At 56.9% G+C, this 19646-nt stretch overlaps 1 protein-coding gene across 1 annotated transcript in view; it reads right to left on the reverse strand.

The window, feature by feature from the left end:
• LOC309838224 (multidrug and toxin extrusion protein 2-like) overlaps nt 1–10088 on the reverse strand; it is a gene marked incomplete at its 5' end in the record, with an annotated part of 26429 nt that extends 16341 nt beyond the window's left edge. The window contains 13 exons of the mRNA XM_082679246.1: nt 142–211; nt 494–569; nt 1211–1319; nt 2420–2487; nt 3111–3224; nt 3849–3946; nt 4215–4312; nt 4485–4529; nt 7230–7272; nt 7942–8090; nt 8752–8820; nt 9039–9140; nt 9966–10088. Coding sequence (XP_082535372.1) covers nt 142–211; nt 494–569; nt 1211–1319; nt 2420–2487; nt 3111–3224; nt 3849–3946; nt 4215–4312; nt 4485–4529; nt 7230–7272; nt 7942–8090; nt 8752–8820; nt 9039–9140; nt 9966–10088 — 1164 coding nt within the window. The remainder of the gene's footprint in view (nt 1–141; nt 212–493; nt 570–1210; nt 1320–2419; nt 2488–3110; nt 3225–3848; nt 3947–4214; nt 4313–4484; nt 4530–7229; nt 7273–7941; nt 8091–8751; nt 8821–9038; nt 9141–9965) is intronic.
• Between the last annotated feature and the right edge of the window lie 9558 nt (nt 10089–19646).

Here is a 19646-nt window from a genome sequence, read left to right on the forward strand (position 1 = left end):
GTGACAGAACCAACACGAGCGGACACTTCGGACGCTTCTCCGGTCAGCCCTCTCTGCGAATCGGTGAGCTAACGCTCACAGCCCTGACCGGCCTCGGGGAGGGTGCGTGAATGTGGGGGGGCGGGTCAGAGCAGGACTCACACAGACTGCCTCAAACAGGTGGAAGACGACGTAAAGCGGCAGGACCTTGCTGACCAAGGCGACCACTTCCCTGTGGGAGAACGGGAGCGGTAAGACACGAGCGCATCCTTGGAGTGCCCTTCGCGTCCCTTCTATTCTGCCCCTGCCCCACGCCAACGTAACAGATGCTCCTGTCTCTGAGTTTCCCTGTGTCTGGGGGACACACGTCTTAACCCCCCGAGAAGCCCCCAAATTTCACCTTGCCCCCTGGTTGGTGCCCTGTCTACCGACAGGTGAGCGGTAGAGGGGGCGTCTCTGGGGACCAGGTGGGGAGCACCTGGCATCCCCAGAAGTGAGAGAACTGATTACCTACTCGTCATTGGTAAAGATGTGGCCCAGGTTACTCCTCAGGAGGCTCAACAGGGTGCCCACGACCAGCGAGGTGCCAACTGTAAGAGACCAAAGGCACGGCCCAGCTTCCACCCGTCCAGCCCCACCCCACGTTCACTTGGACTAAGACCCTCGTTTGTGGTCTGGCAAGGAGGGCACCGCATGTGAAACGCCCTTCCTCCTGTGGTTCGCAAAGTGGGGTCCCTGCACCGGCTGCAGCAGCGTCGTTGGTAGCTGGTTAGAGGATGCATATTCTCAGACCATCACCTCCGACCTACGGGGTCAGAAACTCCGGCAGGTGGGGTTCTGTGTTTTCACACACGCACCCCTACCCCACCCCCAGGGCTGAAGCCTGAGAGCCACTGCTCTGCACGAGGAGCTGATCTGAGCCTGACAGCTGCAGAAAGCAGAGGCAGGATGGACATAGATGGGGCCACTCTGAGGGCTGGGATGGGCAGGTCCCAAGCTCGTGGAAATGCTGGCAGGGCAGGGTCAAAGGGGGACCGGCTTTCCCAGAGTCGCACTAAGTGATGGAAACTGACAGCCCAGAACCCCAGCGGCAGGGAAGGAGCAGAAGGGGCACAGCAGGCTTGCTGCTGGTCAGAGGGGCTGCTCTAGGCCACGTGGCAGGTATGACAGGTTTGGAAGGTGAACTGTTGGCTCCCAAGCCCTCCCCCGCCTAGGTCCCGACCCCACCCACCTGTGCAGAGGGTGCCTGAGACGGCAGATCGCTTGGCTTGCACGGTGTCTGCGGCTCCCAGGGCCGTCCCCACTCGGAAACAGACTGCGATGCTGAGCCCCATGGGAATCTGGGATCAGAGAAAAGAAGGTGTGGTGGTTAGAGCCCCCCTCCTGCCCCGGGGGCCGAGAGGGAGGCACGATGTGTCCCGGGGGGCGGGGCCCGCGAGGCTGCTGGCGACAGGCCGAGACCTGGGAGGTGGGCTGGGCTACCCAGGGCCAAACCCACCGGGCCGGGCCGTCAGACATCACAGGCAACCGAAATCAACGCACTGCCGGAAACTCAGGAGTAAACGCATGTTAAAGAGGTGGATGTGGGGGCTTCCTTGGTGGTGCAGTGGTTGAGAGCCCGCCTGCCGATCCAGGGGACACGGGTTCGTGCCCCGGTCCGGGAAGATCCCACATGCCGCGGAGCGGCTGGGCCCGTGAGCCATGGCCGCTGAGCCTGCGCATCCGGAGCCTACGCATCCGGAGCCTGTGCTCCGCGACGGGAGAGGCCACAACAGTGAAAGGCCCGCGTACCGCAAAAATAAATAAATAAAAATTAAAAAAAAAAAAAAAGAGGTGGATGTGGTCTTAACTATGTTAGAAAAGCTCCCCGTGAGAAGAAAAGATTCAGCGGAAGCCATCCGTAACAAGAATCACCTTATAAATTAGTTTAGTGCGTGATGATTTTTGATTAAAGCTAGGGTCACAGACTGCATGGCCCAAGAGGCCGGCAAATGCTACACGAGTGACACGGGACAATCCACGTGTCCGGGGGAGAGGAAGGAGCTGCGGGGTCCACGGTGGACGCGAGGAAATGCCCTCACGAGGGCCACTGTTCCCCAGCGCCCACCAGCTGGGGTGTGCAGGAACGTGGGCTCACTGCTAAGTGGCATGTCCCATTTTTTCAAAAAAATGCCAATATCTAGATTGTGATGTGAAATCTCCCTATTTTAAATGGTGCCAATTAATTCAAAACAATGGCAACATTGTGAATTCAGCAGAGCAGCCGTGGGCCACGTGTGCTGGCAGGGCCTGGGCCTGGTGGGTGCAGGAGGTCCAGAGGGTCCCTCGGGAGACAGAGACAGCCTTTGAGGGGACAGCCCCCCCTCCTCTGACACCCCCAGGCCGTCAGGGGGCCGGGCTGGGGGCAGGGCATGGCGAAGGCGTCCCCATCAAGCCTCACCATGTAGACGACAGTGGCCACCTCGTAGATGATGGCCTGCGCAGAGAGGTCGAGCACGCTGAGCCGGCCTGGGGGTGGCGGGGGACATGGTGAGTGCCCGGCCGGCCAGCCCACAGCCCTGGGCTGACAGCAAGCTCCTCGCTCGGGGGCCAAGGGGCCAGTGGTTTCCAAGGGCAGATGCAGCAAAGGACGCTCCCGCTTGGGCTCCAGCCCTCCAGGAGACCCCTGCCCAGGTGTTACAGGGTCAGGGTCTCTCCTCTGTGTACGAGGTGTGATGAAGAAGGGAAAAACTGGACCAGGGGCGGGAAAGCAGAGTTCAGTTCTCAGCCCTGCCGGGTGACTCCGGACCACCTAACTCTTGGGGTCCACGTTCTCATCTCTGATTGGGTCAGGGGTGGACTGGAAGGGTCTCTAGGGGCCACCCCAGCCCTGGCTGTTTGGACCGAGTCCGCTGATGAGCACACAATGTGCCAGGCGACGCCCACAGCTGCTCACGCATCAGCGGGACCTCACTCCCTCGCTGACTGACCACGCCCGGGCGTCCACTCAGTGCCAGGCCTACGCCGGGCAGCGTCGGGAGCTCACGGCCCGGTGGGGAGACGGGCCGGGCTGGGAGACCGTCCATCCGGGAGAGGGGGTCCTGAGCTGGGGGGCGGCCCACGCGGCTCCCCGCACCCTGCTGTCCACGTACCCATGAGGAAGCTCCCGATCTCGTAGGCCCACCACTCAATGCAAGTCATGAGCATGCTGGGCACGGCCAGGCGGAAGAAGGGGCCCCAGCCCTGCAGGCACTGGCTGGACCAGCCTAGGAGCAGAGGCCCGCCAGCTGAGCCGCGGTCCACCCTGCGGCCCCGCCCCCTGCCCCGCCCCCTGCCTTCGGCCCGGGCACCTGGGAGTCTTGTGGGGGGCTAGTCAGCGGCCCCAGCGCTGGTGGGGGCTGGAGGGGGCTCGTGGGGGGAGGAGGATGCCTGGCCAGTGCCCCTGGCGTTGTCTCAGGGGCTAAGGGCTCAGAACCTGAGGGCTGGGAACGGGTTCGGTCCAGGCTCCACCACGTAACACCTCTGGCCTTTGGGGCCAATGACAAACCCTCTCTGCACCAGCTTCCTCCACGTAAATAACCGGGGCTAACGAGCTGTCGTGAAGCTTCAGCAAACAACGTGGGCACCGCCGCTGCCGACCACCCGTGCTGCTCCTCCATCCCGAGACCGGGGAGCCGGCAGAGAGCTCCCTGGGCCTGTCCGCAGCAGGGCCCTGCCCCCTGGCACACTGGATGGGGAAGCCCGGGCCTTGGGGCGGGGGTTGGGGGGGCCGGGGAGGGGGCCCTGAGGGACGTGCGGGCAGGCCCGGGCCAGGCCTCCTGCAACGGGCTGCAGCTGGGACCCCGCCTGCCACCTGCCCGCTCCGCCCCCAGGAAGGGCGGCCCTCGCACCTGCCCACGTGTCCAGGTGCAGCTTCTTCTTCACGACGCAGAGCAGCAGGAAGATGGCCTGCGTGAACTGGGAGACCGTGTTGGCACAGGCCGAGCCCCTGGCAGAGCAGGGACGGCAGGGCTGGGGCCACGGCTGAGTCCGGGCCCGGGCGGGAAGGGCCACGGGCCTGGCTCTGCCGGCACCCCATCCCGGGATGGGCCCCATCCGGGGGAGACCCACTCTGGGCCCCTTCGGGCAGGCCGGGCAGGAGTGGGCAGTGGCTCCTCACCCCATCTCCTTGGCAGCGGGTCCCCAGAACCCCAGGGATCAGCAGCCCCCAGTTCCCCACGACCCCCAGATGCTGGGCCCCCAGCCCCGGTGCTCACCTGACCCCCAGGCCCAGCACGGAAACCAGGATGTAGTTGGCCAGCCCGTTGACGCAGTTGCCCACGACGCCGCTGAGGACCTGGGGCCACATGATGCCCTGAAGTAGGTGAGGGTGAGACTGAGGGGGGTGGGCGGAGGCTGGGGACACGCAGCTCCTCCAGGGCCCCCGTGTGGCGATCAGGATGGGGCAAAGCGCAGAGGGGACCCCGGGCACCCCGCCCACTGGAACAGGGTGGGGGCTGGGGGCAGCTCCGGCCAGGGACCCCTACCTGATTTTGCAGATATTTGGCCAGCAGGCTGTAAAGAAAATTTGCCTGTATAAAATAAACACACACGCGAAGTAAGCAACAACTATCAAAACACCACCACACGGACACTAACGGACACTTCTTAGATGAGGTGGGGCAACTGCCTCACCACGGTACCTCTGGGACCCCAGAGATGGGCTGTGTGCTGACCTGCGCTCCAGCCCCCGGCCTGGGACCAGCAGGGAGGTGGCCTGAGAGCCGCAGGGCTCCTGAGCCCAAACCCACAGGTCGGGACACCCTGGGCCTGGCTCGAGCCGCCAGAGACAAGGACCTGGAGGGGGCAGGCCTTGGACTGAGGGAGCGGGGGGGCACCCAGGGGTGTGGCAGCAGCAGCCTCAGCAGAGCAGGTGGGAGACCCCACGGGGGTGGTGGGCCTTTCCCCGTCTGCCGAGGACAGAGAGGGCCTGTGCGTCAGTGTGTGTGTCGGGGGCACTGCCCTGTCCTTTCCGCCCTCTGTCAAGGCCTGGCCCGGGGCCTGCACCCCCTGTGCACCCTCCCCTCAGCCCTCCGCCTCTCTTCAGCACCGCTCAGTCAGCAAGAGCAAGGAGCTGGGCTCAGACGCTGGCTCTGCCTCTTGTGAGCTGTGTGGCCTTGGGCAAGTTACTTAACCTCTCTGTGCCTCAGTTTCCTCACACACAATAACATGCGTGTGAATCCCTACTGTTTATATATACATTCATATACAAAGTTAACACTGCAAAGTGCTTACAAAACAGTATTTGGCTCATTTAAGTGCTCCAAGAATAAGGTAAGCATCATGTAAACGTTAAGAATCATTATGATTCTTATTTTATTGGTAGTTAAACTCTGCAGCACCATTGTACAGGAGGGAGTTTGTTTATTTGATAAAAAAGTTGCTGCCACAGCGATAACGTGATGTTTCCCTCTGACACAGCCCCAATGGCCCTGTTTGACAAGATACCTTCACTTGGTCTGAATAGCCAAAGGCTCGGAGGAGAAAAACCAGACTTTTCAGGTGGTTTCCATGATACAGAAGAAATGTGGAGCTGGCCAGGCCCCAAAGAGGTCATGGCACTGGCCTTCCAGACAGGAGGAGGGTGAGGCTGGGGCTCCCTGCCAGGCCTGGCATCCCCTGTGGGCACCCCGCACGCATTCACCCCGACCCGCCCCCTTCCCAGCCCCCTCCTTAAGAGCTCTATCCCCAGTGCTGGTGTGCAGAGGAGGATAGGGGGTGCCGGAGATGAGAAGATGGACTCCCCCGAAACAGCACTGCCACCTGGTACCGCGTGCACTGAACCACAGCAAATCAAACAGTGTAGCAATGGGTTGGGGGTGGACACACAGACCACTGGGCAGGTCTTGAATCTCAGAAACTGATCGGAGTGAATGGACTGCTTATTTAGTATTTAATAAATTAACAGAGAAAGGAGAGAATATTCAATGAGTCTTAGAAAAAGTTTGTTAGATTACGGTCTTAAATGTAACGAGAAAAACCATTGAAAGGGTTCAGAGAAAATATAGGCAAATGCTTCTACAATTTACAATGGGTTCATTGTTTTTAAGCCCAAAGACAGACGTCATAAAGGATGGGATTTATGGGACTGTTACTATGCATTAAAAACTCTTAAGTCAAAAGTATCGGGGCTTCCCTGGTGGCGCAGTGGTTGAGAGTCCACCTGCCGATGCAGGGGACACGGGTTCGAGCCCTGGTCTGGGAAGATCCCACATGCCGGGGCGCAACTAGGCCCGTGAGCCACAACTACCGAGCCTGCGCGTCTGGAACCTGTGCTCCGCAATAAGAGAGGCCACGACAGTGAGAGGCCCGCGCACCACGATGAAGAGTGGCCCCCGCTTGCCACAACTAGAGAAAGCCCTCGCACAGAAACGAAGACCCAACACAGCCAAAAATTTAAAATAAATTAATTAATTAAAAGGAAAAAAAAAAAAGCCATTGACAGAGCAACTCTAATTCCAATAACGCATCTTAAGGAAATCATTCCATATGTTCACAAAGATTTTTCTATAAGAATGTTTATCACAATCTAGTTTATAATAGTGACTATTGCAAACAACCTAAATACCTAACATGTAGGGATTGGTTAATAAATTATGGCACTAGGGGATACCACATCGCCTTTGAAATGGATACTGTGGAAGGCTATCAAGAGACTAATGACGTATTTATTTGAAAGGGAAAAAACAGGTTATAATACAACATACACACATTGGCCCCGTTTCACACTACACATGAGTCTGTATGTTTGAACACACATGCCCACGAAGAGAAATAATCCTGGAGAGAAGGATTAACCTGTGTTCTCTCTGAGTGGTAGGATTACAGATTTGAATTTTTTCTTCCCCAGGCTTTCCAGAATTTCTCCCATAAATGGTTTTCTAATCAGAAAAACATGTTGTGCTACATTTAAAAAATAATAATATTGTAATAACTTTTTCCTTTTTTTTTGACCTTGCTGCGCGGCATGTGGGATTGCAGTCCCCGACCAGGGATTGAACCTGTGCCCCCTGCAATGGAAGTGCGGGGTCTTAACCCCTGGACTGCCAGGGAAGTCCCCATGCTACTTTTTAAAAGTTCAATCTGCACCAACCAAAATGAGAACTTTTCTCTGGCCCCTTCGGCCGCCAGCATGAGGGCCGATGGCCTCCCCAGCTGATGGGGAGACAGGCAAAAAGCCAGAATCTCGGGGACTGTGGGCCCAACCTCCCCAAGTTCAGCAGAAGACTTACCGGGAGCGCTGGGATGTAAACATGCACGTACTCCTGGGCCAGCCTGCGGGAGAACCAGGGCTCTGAGCGGAGCAGCCTGCGCCCCCGGGTGTGAGGAGAGGCTTCAGCAGGCTTCACCCCTGAGACAAGACCCCCAAGTCAAGTGGAACCTCAGTGGTTGGGGGAGGCTGCCACCACGTGCTAGGAAGGCGCAGGAGGAGGGGCCCAAGGACCCAACCACGGGGTCTCAGGGCTGAGGAACTTGAATTCGGGGTGACGTGTGGTTTGTAAGGCAGAAAAAAGGTTCTATCACATCAAGAAATAACCAAATTCCATGCGCATAATATTAAACAAGCAAGGTGTTCCCAAGAGGGGCCAAATCTAAAATTAATAACAAAGCACGTGATTCATCAGAAGTCGGGCTCAGTCCTGTTTCCACTGTTTGGAATTTGGGGTGGTGCACCCTTCACTTCTTCAAAAAGCATCTCTGAGGCTCCAACCACACGCTGGGACACAAACACAAACACCACGCAAATCCGGTCTTTTCCTCCTCAGTTAAAACTGGCCGTTCGTCTGCCCCCTGCTGGCCACGGCTGGAGCAGCAGGCTGCACGGGAGCAACTCCAAAGCAACCCCGCAACGTCCCAGAGGGGCCGCGCTCGCGACAGCTCGGGGCCCAGAGAAGCGCGGGGCCCGGGGGTGGGCTTCGCCAGGGGTCCCCCCGCCCGGGGTACCTGGACACGGCCGGGTCCTGCCTGCAGAGCAGCAGGATGTGCTGGGTGTTGAGGAAGAGCGCCCAGCAGGGAAAGCAACAGAGCAGCAGAACCAGCGCGCCGCGCTGCAGGATGACTCCCACGTGCTTCCTGTTGGGGCTGCCGAAGCTCTGAAACACAGCGGGTCAGCGCCCATGCCCCGCGCACCTGCCCGCTGCCCCGGGGGCCCTGCCAGGGCTGGGGGGCGGGCGGGCACCGCAGGCTCCCGGCAGGGCGGGGTGGGGCAGCCCTCCATCGCACCCGGGACGGCCACTGCGGGGGCTCGGCCTGCTCACAGAGGGACAGCAGCAGCTGTTTGCTGAGCCCCAGCCTCCGTCCGCCCGTCGTGCCTGGCTCGCCAACAGCTCCCGATGGGGGAGGCATCGCCCCCCGCCCCCCGGCGCGAGAGCACCTGCCAAGTCTCCCTGGGGGTGAGCGGCAGCCAGGCCCACCGTGAGCCCGGGACCCCCGGAGCTGAGCCCCGCTGGGCTGTGGGCCCCCGAGAACTGGAGGCCCCGTCCGTGGGCCCTCGCACTCGAGGTCAGGGGACTGTCTTTCCCTCCAGGGCTCTCTCCCCCGGCTGCCCGGGCTCTTTTCAAGGGGAGGGTCTGGTCCCTGCAGCACGTGGCCCTTGGGGGTGGGTGTGCCAGGGACAGCTGCCCTGGCCCAGGGCCTGACGAGCTCCCAGATCCAGCGTACATTACGGGGCCTCAGGTGGGCCCCCAGCCCCACCGTTTCTGCAGCAGCTGAAGGACTGGCTCTGCCCCGCCAGGCTCTCGGAGGCCCACCTACCTGGGACATTAAGGTGTCACAGGCCGAGGACAAGCCAAATCCAATGGAAACTCCGCAGACATTGACGAACTGGAGGCACACACGGGAGAGCGCAGTCTGTCAGGCGGAGCCCGAGGGGGACCCTGCGCCTGGGGGGGTGCCCAGCAGCCCGTGACCCGTCCTGGCCGGGCCCTGCCCGCGCCGTGGGGTGTGCCTTGGGCGAGGCCCTAAGGTCCAGCTGTGCCCTTCGGCCGTCTCTTCTCCCCGGAGCCCGGGGGGAAGGTCCCTGCGGCCCTGGCCGTACTCACGGCCACCGAGAGGGTCACTGCCGCCAGCTCCACCTTGCCCAGGTGTCCGCAGAACACCGAGCTCACGACGTAGGTCATGAAGTTCAGCATCTGGAAGAGGAACTGGAGGACGGCGGCCACGGTCAAGGGCCCCTCAGTCCTACCGACCCCTCACAGCCCAGCCCCACCAGAGAGGCTCTCCAGGCCCCGCGAGGCGGAGCAAAGACCCGCAAAAGCCCCTCGAGGCCACAGGGCAAGTCACCCAGAGCGGGGGAGCGAGCATGCGGCCGAGGCTGCTGCAGCAGCCAGGCTGGGTGATGGGAGGCCCGGGTCCCACCCCATCCCCCGCTGCGCAACTGCGTTAACCCCTGAGCCCCGGTCTCCCCGCCAAGCAGCACCCAGCACGGGGGCTGGAGAGGGTACCGCTGGCGACGCTATCGTCACCAGCTCGTCAGGCCACGCACAGAGGAGCAGGGTTCAAGACACCAAAACCTTAGGAACGGCTCTGTCCAGGGGCTGGGATTAGAAAGAAGTGTTTTCTAACTTTTCGTGTTGACTGAAACTCTTAGAGCGAGCACATATTTCTTAGTCTCTACGGTCAGGAAAAAACGCATCTAAGCCATTTTCCCTTTGGAAATAAAACAGGCAGAGGCTGCCTTTCCCCTGCAGCAGGGGACCTCACTCGCCCTCTCGGCTTTCAGCCCAGCCTTCCCGTGGGTTCCCGAAGAAGGACACGCCTGCCCCTTCTGACGGGGGTGGGGGGCGGGGGGAGGAGGGGGGCTGCCCGCTGCTGAGGGGGTCAGGCCCTGCCAGGCTCTGGGCAGCAGCCCCTGGGGCCACCTGGACACGGTCATCATGGGCAGTTTCTGGGCAAGGTCGTGAGCAGCCCCCGCCCGGCCCTCGCGTCATGCCTGGGTGGCGGCCCTCCACCCACCGCCGCCTCCTTACCAGGGGTCCAGAAAGGACAACGAGCGTCCTCGCCTCGGCCCCGAAGCCGACAGGGACCAGCCTGCGGAGGGCAGGGCAGCGGCTCCCTCGGCCCGGGGGGACCATGTCCTGGGGGCCGTCCATTCCGAGCCCGGGCAGCAGCCACGCCACAGGCCAGAGCACCCACGCAGCCAGCCTCGCCCAGCCGGCCGGGGCACCACACAGTCTGGCTAATGAGTAAAGGCTGGGAGGAGGGGCCGTGCCACCCAAGGGACCGGCCCTGCCCCCCGGCCCACGTGCTGCCTGGCCCACTGGCCCCAGACAGGACAGAGCCCTGGGCCCCCAGGGTCACCAGGCTGACCCCTCCCAGGGGTTCAGCAGCAAAGGCCCAGGAGGAACAGGTGTGGGTAGGCCTGGGGGGCCCTGAGGACTCCCAGGCCCAGATGAAGAGAGGCAGACTCGCACTCCCGGGTGGCAGAGCCAGGTTCCGGTGGGCGGGTGAGGTGGAGGGGGCGCCCAGGGCCAGTTCTAACGAGGGGCCAACTGCTCTCTGCCCCCCCAGATGGAGGGCATTCAGTGGACCGGCCTGCAGGGCACACTCATCGTCCAGAGGGCAGGTCCTTGTCTCACAAATGGTGACGGAAACCCACGACTCCTTCCATTTCCCTCTGTGGAAGCTCTCTGTCCCCAGGCTACCCTCGGGATCGCTGCCCAGAGCCTTCTGGGAGCAAGGCAGAGCTGTGGGAATTCCCGACCCGTCCACCAGCGCGGGAACTGCTCCCTCTGGGTTGGGGGCTTCCCAGGCCTCCCAGGTGTTGACTTTCAAACAACCGCTTCCAGCCTTTTCCAGCGAACGCCCCACTCTTGTTGCAGTGACTGCAAGTTCAGCCAGTGCCACGTGCAGCGCCTGCGGGCTCTGCCCCCAGTTCAGTTTTCCAGGATTTCAGCCCAGGGGCGCCGGCACGGAGTCTCCGAGCAGAGCAGCCAGCCAACCAGCCCTGCGCATCATCCCGCAGCCGGGTGAGAACTGCGGGGTCGGCGAGCCCCTCTCCACGGCCCACCGCTGTCAGGGGCAGCCGTGCAGACCCCCCACTGGACACGATCAGCAGTTCAGCTCTCGGCGACAGGGCCACGGACCCTGGGACCTCGGGAACCTCTCCCTTCTCAGGTGAGAACTTGTCCCCAAGCCCCTGGCCCAGGGCACAGTGGCCTCCCATCTCCTCCCTCCTGCCAACGTTTGTGTCATTCGTGGTTCCTTAGTGGAAACACGAGAAACTAACTTGAGATGGTGTGGAGGGAGGGGGGAGAGGGGCCAGTGTTGGCACGTGACCTAGAAGCAAGCTGAGCAGCTAGAATGAGAAAACCTGGGCTTTTAAGGGCAAGCCCACGAGATGACTAAGCTCCAAACACCTCCAGCCCCAGAGGGAGATTCTGGAAGACGGGCAGGGCCAACCTGTGACGGCAACAGAGGGGAAAGGGTGGGAAGGTGGGGGGCTGGGGACCACCTGGAGGGGGCCAGGTTGGCTCCCCCAAAGGATGGGATGCTGAACAGATAAAAAATGGTACCCCCTGTATACCCAAAACTTAAGTGTCTTAGATCAGCCACCACTTACATCACGTGGGCTGCTGGGATCAGCTGGGTACTGCACCTGTGTCTGTGTGTCCGCTGTTGCCCCAAAGCTCGCCTGGGTGGAATGGTCCACCGTGGATGCCTGTGGTCAGTGGGCACTCCGCTGGGGCCCCGTCTTCCTTCACGGGACCTCTCTGGGCAGCCTGGCATCTCATGGTGTGGAGCTGGCCCAACGAGGGAACGTTCCAGGAGTGCAAGAGGAAGCCGCGTCCATGTCAACACCCAGCTGGGAAGTTTCACAGGTCACCTCTGACTGTTGGCCATCGCTAACCGCAGGGCTGGCCCATGCTCACAAGAGGAAGCGGCGTCCACCTCCTGACGGGAGGAGCTGGAGACCCTGCAGCTTCTGGGACCCGCCCCCTCCTCTGTCCCATCTCCATCCTCTCCCCTCCTGTCCCCCTCCCCATGCCCCGACCCTGAACGAGGGCAGAGCGGTGAGGGGCTCAGGCCTGCCGAGGACCCTCACAGGGAAGAAGGACCCAAAGCTACCAGGTCCTGGGAATGGTGGGGGTGGTGAGGGGAAGGGGGTGGAGAGTCACTGCAAGCCCCCAACACACACTGGGGTCAGGGAGGCTTGCAACCAAGGAGAGGGAGTCTCCCCTGGAGCTGGTTCCGGTGCCCGGCAGCCTCATTGTGCCACGAGGCACTGGAGCATGCCCCGAAGGGCTCAGTGACTCAGTAAGGAAGCATGTGTGGAACCGGAACAGAAGCCACTGGCCTGGACAAATTGGGTGGCCTAGCAACCTCGGGGGTGTGGGGCGGACCTCGGGCTCCCCTGTTGCCACAGGCCCACTGCAGCAGATGCCAGCACAGAGCCATCCAAGGAGGACGCCGTCTCCGGCCGCAACTCCTGCAGCACCGAGAGGTCAAGTCCCCCTGGGGGTAGGCCTGGCCTGTGGGCCCTGCCTTCAGGTAACTGACAGCCCAGGGACCTGCGAGGCACAGCTGGGGCCAGGCCCCTGCAAACCTTTCCTCACTTGGTTACACTTCACCAGGCCCAAAAGCGTTGCATTTGCCCTTTGGCTGCGCTCAGCCCTGCACCCCCAGGCCAGGGGGCCAACGTTCCTCTCTGACCCCTCCTCCCTGCCCTGTGACTGCCAAACACCCAGCTCTCCACTGGGGAGTGAGGGACTCTGGCCTGGTCCCTCAGCTCCCCATACATCATCAGGGCAAAGGACAGCTGGGCAGGACCAACACCTGCAAAATGCCCAAGGCCACCCCTGAGCCCCCAACCCCCCCAGATCTGGCAACCGCTTCCCTCTCTACCTCCGCCCAACCCCTGTTTCCTCCATCCCTCACCCCTCCCTCCTCCAGCCAGACTTCACTAGGCACCTTCCCCACAGAAACGCCTGGGCTCAGGTCCTGGTGGGACGTCAAGGTGGGCAAGGGTTGGGGATGGCCAAGCCTCAACAGTGACTGGAGGTCCTCATGCGGGACCTGCCAAGGGCTCCCAAAGGCCAAAAGATGGGGGGGGGGGGCGCGTTTCCAGCCGGGGAGAAGTTTACAAGAATGAAAATGAATACTATTCAGTGCTAAAAAGAAACGGGCTATCAAGCCATGAAAAGACATGGAGGGCCTTGCTGACCCTGAAGGGACTAACCCTCCAGGGCCAGCCCATTCCCAGAGATACGAACAACTCTGCCTGCAAACAAGAGCAAACAACTCTGCACCTTTCACAGCAAACCAGCCACCATGTCCCTCAGGGTTCTGGGCCACCACCCAGCTGCCTTAATCACCCCAGAGCAGGTACCAGACACGTCGGCACAGTCGTAGGCCTCAGAGCCGGCCGAGGTTATTCAAACGAGCCGATCTGAAGCCTGTTTGCCCTGCCTCAGCTGTTTACTCCCCAGAAAGTACGGGAAAGGCTCTTGCCCGCGTTTCCCCTCCTGACTGACCTTGGTGCTTCCCCCAGTGGCCTGTATGTCATGTCCCCACCTCTTGGGAACTGTGAGTGGTCGTCTCCTGATCTATTGGCCCTGCCATCCCTGAATAATAATAAAACCTACATTTTAAAACAGTCTAGAAAAAGGGGAGGAAAACCTTCGTTACTCAGGCTTACCCAAAGCCTGTGACACCCAGAGGTCTGGGCAGCCTTCCTGCCCCAGGGGTGCTGCTATGAGGCGGCCTAGGTTGTGTTCTCAGCCCATCCATCCAAAGACACCCTCACGGGGGGAGTGCTGGGCAGGGGGTGGAAGGGGGACCGCAGTGTGTAGCACTGTGGGACGTACGTCCTCCAAAAAAAAAGCATCGTAGGTGGGGGCAGGATCAAGATCGAGGTGATGGAACAAATTAGAAAATGTAGGCTTTGTGTATTGTACTGGTACAGGAAGTCAGATCCACAGTGTATGTGGATCAGTCAGCTCAGCTGTGCTCCCCTGGCTTTCCTTCATGACTACAAAATGGCTGCAGCAGCCCCGAGCATCTCATTTCCTTCCCCTCACCCTCACCTGTGACAACATCCATATTCAAATCTCTGTCTCAGGCCACTTTGGGGAGCAAGATAACTTTCCCAGAAGTTCCCCAACTAACTTCCTCTAGTATCACACACACCCATGCTTAAGCTCATCTCCAGGGGATGGGAATACCAAATTCGGGGTTAAACCAGCGGTTCTCACCCTTGACTGAATTTTAGAATCACCCGGGGGCTTCCCTGCTGGTCCAGTGGTTAAGACTCTGTGCTCCCAATGCAGAGGTCGCGGGTTCAATCCCTGGTCAGGGAACTAAGATCTCGCATGCTGCGTGGCACAGCCAAAAAAAAAAAAAAAAAAAATCACCTTGGAAGCTTTTTAAAAAAATATCACTACCCAAGTCCCACCACAGATGTTCTACATTAAGGCCCAAGCAGCAACTTCTTTTCCTTTTTTCTTTAACTTCTTATCGAAGTATAACATTCATACAGAACAGTACACATATAAGTGAACAACTCCACGAGTTTCCATAAATTAAATGCACCTGAGTAACCAGCAGCCAGCTCAAGAAACAGATTTTTACTTCACTAGCCTCCTCTAAGGCCCCTGGCGTCGTGTTCAGTCACTATTCCCGCCGAGGATAATCACTGTCTTGATTTTTAGCACCAGGGAATTCCAATGCCGGGCACTCATAGACCCACCCAGGTAACTTCCCTGAGGGCCGCTTGGGCTGAGAACCACTGGGCTGACACCTCCGCCCACCTTCCCAGCACACTGCTGCCCTAGCTCACCCCCAACTAATTCCCTTGGCAAAGATGAAGGCCTTGGGAGGCGCCAAGCTCACCATTACTTCTTAGATCAATAGATGCAAGTCCCGAGGCCACCTTTCCTAGGCCTGGCCCATGTGGCAGGGGCCTCCTGAGCCCGGCCTACTGTTGCTTCTCCCCACTGACCCTAGTTGTCCCTGAGATGACCCTTCCAGAAACTGCTGGGGCTGTCAGGGCTCAGTGACCTGCTACTGCTCGCCCGCCCCCCACCCCCCACCCCGGCCAACCTCTATCCCGAATCGGAGGGTTTGGAAAGCACCTGGTGGGCTGGGAGAGCCCAGCGCCCAGGAAGGCTTATGCTGGGGGAGCGCACGGTCAGGGTGCAGCTGCTTACCTGCCGGGGGAGCCCGCAGGGACGCCTCAGCCTTGACAGTCGTCAAGCCGTCTCCCCCGCAGATGCCACCCAGGGAGCCACGGTGAGGGCTTGGGCGCCCAGCCGCAGGGAGCCCTCCCCAGCACGAACCCCGAGCTCAGGCCACTGTAGTCAGCAGGCACGGAGCAGCTAGCCTCAAACGAGGGGCTTTACTGAGGTCAAGGCAGGCCGAGCGCGCGCATCGCCTCGAGGGCCAGCACGGGATCCACGCCGGAGCGCAAACAGGAAGCCGAGCCGCCTCGTGGGAGCAACCGCCTCGATCTAAAATGAACCTTAATTCAGACCAGCCTTGCGCGCAGCCTGCGCGGATTACCGAGGCCCCGGTGCCCCGAGGGGAAAGCCAATCAGGCGGCAGGCAAGGTAGCACGAGGTGCTCGCGGTGCACCAGGCCCTGCGGACCCCGCCGACCATGCCCGGCGGGGTGGGGATGGGGGGGGGGTCCCCATGCCACGTGACCACCTCTCCGCCACAGTTTATTGCCAGCTAAGGCAAGGCTGGGCCAATCAGATTCTCTCCCGGGACTTCGGGGGTGGGCATGGAGCTGGGTCCGAGAGAAGGCGGGGCTGGAGGCGCAGCTCTGCGCAGACTTGGCCAGGCCCCGGCAAGGCTGGAGGGAATCCTGCACTAAACAGGGTGCTGGGGGCCTGGAGCAGTGGAGGCATACATGTGGGAGGAGAAGAGAAGGGCAGCCCCAGTGAGGGGCAGAGATGGGAGACCCTGTGCCCCGCTGGGGAGGGGGCCACCGTTTCATTCATTCATTCATTCATTCATTCATTCATTCGGTTTTTTCAATGTCTTCCATGTCCGGTGCCTTTGTGGCCTGGCTGTCCCTTTTCCTACGAGATGATGCCCCATCGTTCCAGCCTCACGTTTTACTGGAGATGATGTGAGTGGAGGTCGGTTCCTTGCAACCTCCTGACCCCTGCACCTGCCACTCTCTCCCCACCCCAGCCTCCTGTCTTCATAGTGACTGAGCAAACCCCCTGCCTTACTTACTGTCCTTCACGTGGTCTTGCTAGGGAGACAGACCTCCCAGCATGAAGGGTCAAGGAGGCTCCCAGACCACGGAGCAAGCCCCTCCCTGACCCATCAGATCCTAGCCAGCCTGGGAGGCAAGAGGACACCCCTCCCCCACTTTCTGTCACACCAGCACCCCTTTAATGAGGCGGTTTGTTGAACCCAACTGTTTGCTCAGGGGAGAGTTAAGTTAAATAAACAAGGAGGCCTACATAAGCAAATCAGCCCAGAAGCCTGTAAATGCCTCAACGCCAGGAGGTCAAAGCCTAAGGACAACCAATCACAAACAGCCCACCAAGGGTAGTCAGATTCTTAGAATGGTTGCTAGGGGCTTGAGCAGAAGGTGGAATGGGGAGTTGCTATTTGAGTCAGGTAGAAATTCAGTTTTGCAAGATGAAAACAGTTCTAGAGATGGGTAACAGTCATGTCTGCACAACAATATGAATGTATTTAATACCATTAAACTACACCATGCACAAAAATAAATTCAAAATGGATTAAAGACTTAAATGTAAGAACTGAAACCACAACCAAAAAAAAAAAAAACAAAACTTCTTGAAGAAAACGTAGGCAGTAAGCTCTTTGACACTGATCTTAGTAATTTTTTTTGCATATGTCTCCTCAGGCAAGGCAAACAAAACCAAAAATAAACAAACGGGACTACATCAAACTAAAGAGCTTTTCCACAGTGAAGGGAACTATCATCTACTGAATGGGAGACGATATCTGCAAGCAATCTATCTGATAAGGGGTTAATACCCAGCTTATACAAAGAACTCATACCACTCAACATCAAAAACCCAAACAACCTGATTTTTACAGATGGGCAAAGGATCTGAATAGACATTTTTGCAAAGAAGACATACAGATGGCCAAGAGGCACATGAAAAGATGCTCAATGTCACTAATCATCAGGGAAATGAAAATCAAAACCACAATGAGACATCACCTCACACCTGTCAGAATGGCTACTAGCAAAATACAACAAGTACTGGCAAGGATGAAGAGAAAAGGGAACACTCGTGCACTGTTGGTGGAAATGTAAATTGGTGCAGCCACTATGGAAAACAGTTTGGAGGCTCCTCACAAAATTAAAAACAGAACTATCACATGATCCAACAATTAACATGTGGGTATTTTTCTGAAGAAAACAAAACCACTAATTCAAAAAGATATGTACACCCCTATGTTCACTGCAGCATTATTTACAATAGCCAAGATATGGAAGCAACCTAAATGCCCAGAGATAAAGAAAATGTGGTGTATATATTTATGAAATGGAATACTGCTCAGCCATAAAAAGAATGAAATCTTGCCATTTGCAACAACATGGATGGACCTAGAGGGCATTATGCTAAGTGAAATCTAAAAAACAAAACAAACATAACAAAACAGAAACAGAGTTATAGATAGAAAACAAACAGGTGGTTGTCAGAGGGGGGGGTGGTGAAGGGAGGAAAGAAATAGGTGAGGGAGATTAAGAAGTACACCAGTTGTAAAATCAATGAGTCACGGGTATTAAGTGTACAGTGTGGAGAATACCGTCAATAACCATGTAATATCTTTGCATAGCGACATAGCGTTACTAGACTTACCGCGGTGTTTGAAATGTATAGAAATATCAAATCACTCTTTTGTGCACAGGAACTAACATAATGTTGTAGATTAATTATACTTCAGAAACAAAATAAACTCATAGAAAGAGATCAGATTTGTGGTTAACAGAGGCAATGGGTGGGGGGAGGGAGTGGGAAGGTTGAGGGTAGTCGAACTTCCAGTTATAAGGTAAACAACTGTTAGGGATGTAATGTACAACATGATAAAACGAACACTGCTGTATATTATATATGAAAGTGATTAAGAGAGTAAATCCTAAGAGTTCTCATCACAAGGAAAATATTTTTTCCTATTTCTTTAATTTTGTATCTGTATGAGATGATAGATGTTCACTAAACTTACGGTGATAATCATTTCGTGATGTATGTAAGTCAAATCATTATGCTGTACTCGAACAAACAGTGCTGTATGTCAATTAAATCAATAAAACTGGAAGAAAAATAAAATAGAATTACAAAGAAAACAAAAAACAACAGCCAACCAGAAAGTGAAGGCAATCCAAGTGTCCACTGAGGGATAAACAAAATGTGATCTATTCATTCAATGGACTATTATTCATCCTTAAAAAGGAAGGAAGTCCTGACAGATGCCACACAACACATCAACAGTATGAACATTGAGGACATCATTCTAAGCGAAACCAGCCAGTCACCAAAAGACATACACTGATGAGGTATCATTTGAGGTCCCTGGAGTCGCCAAATTCATAGAGACAGAAAGTAGAATGGTGGTTGCAAGGGCTGGGGGAGGGGGAGGGGAGGTTATTGTTTAATGAGTATAGAGTTTCAGTTTTGCAAGATGAAGAGAGTTCTGGGGATTGGTTGCCTGACAGTGTGAATATACTTAACACCACTGAGCTATATACACTCTGAAATGTTTAAGATGTTTAATTTTAGATTATATGTATTTTACCACAATTGAAAAATTATTTTTTAAGATTTATTATTTTTTTAATTATTTTTTTAAATTTATTTTTGGCTGCATCGGGTCTTAGCTGCGGCACGCGGGATCTTCGTCGCGGCCCACGGGCTTCTCTCTCTAGTTGTGGCGCGCGGGCTCCACAGTGCATGAGCTCTGTAGTTTGCGGCACGTGGGCTCTAGTTGAGGCGTGTGAGCTCAGTAGTTGTGGCGCGTGGACTCAGTTGCCCACACTATGTGGGATCTTAGTTCCCTGACCAGGGATCTAACCCACGTCCCCTTCATTGTGAGGTGGATTCTCTACCACTGGACCACCAGGGAAGTCCCTACCACAATTCAAAATTTAAAAAACAAATGTTTTTAAACCACACAGAAAGTACTGACACAAGAAGTAAATGAGCTAACATATATGGAAGTGCCTGGAACATCGTAGGCATTTAATAGACGTTAGAGTCTTTTTTCTTTCTTTCTTCGTTAAACCCTGGTCCTTGATTCCTGAAGTTCTAAGGGTATGCACCAGATGAGACTAACTTATTAGAGGCCCCGAATTTACCTTTAGGTCAATGAACACTGCACAAATCCTTGAGATTCTTTTCTTAAGTAGGTTAAATAATCTGCATAACAGATTTTGTTGCATAACAAATATTTTTGAAGAAGGAGGAGAAAGAGAAGGAGGAGGAGGAGAAAAGGATTCAAGAGGAAAATGAGCGTGGCTCGCGGCATTTTCATCTGTAGAGATTTCCTGCAGAATGTGTGTTGAGTTTAGGAGGGTGTGTAGAGGTGTCTCTCGATTATGTGCTAATTGGACCAGCAGCATGAGACACATCATCACATTTGATCTTGTCCCAACCTTTTCAGGTAGATATGCTTACCTCCAATTTACAAATGAGAGAACCAAAGCTCAGGGAAATA

Source organism: Grampus griseus (genome assembly GCF_964374135.1).
Source record: "Grampus griseus genome assembly, chromosome: 20".
Classification (NCBI taxonomy): Eukaryota; Metazoa; Chordata; class Mammalia; order Artiodactyla; family Delphinidae; genus Grampus; species Grampus griseus.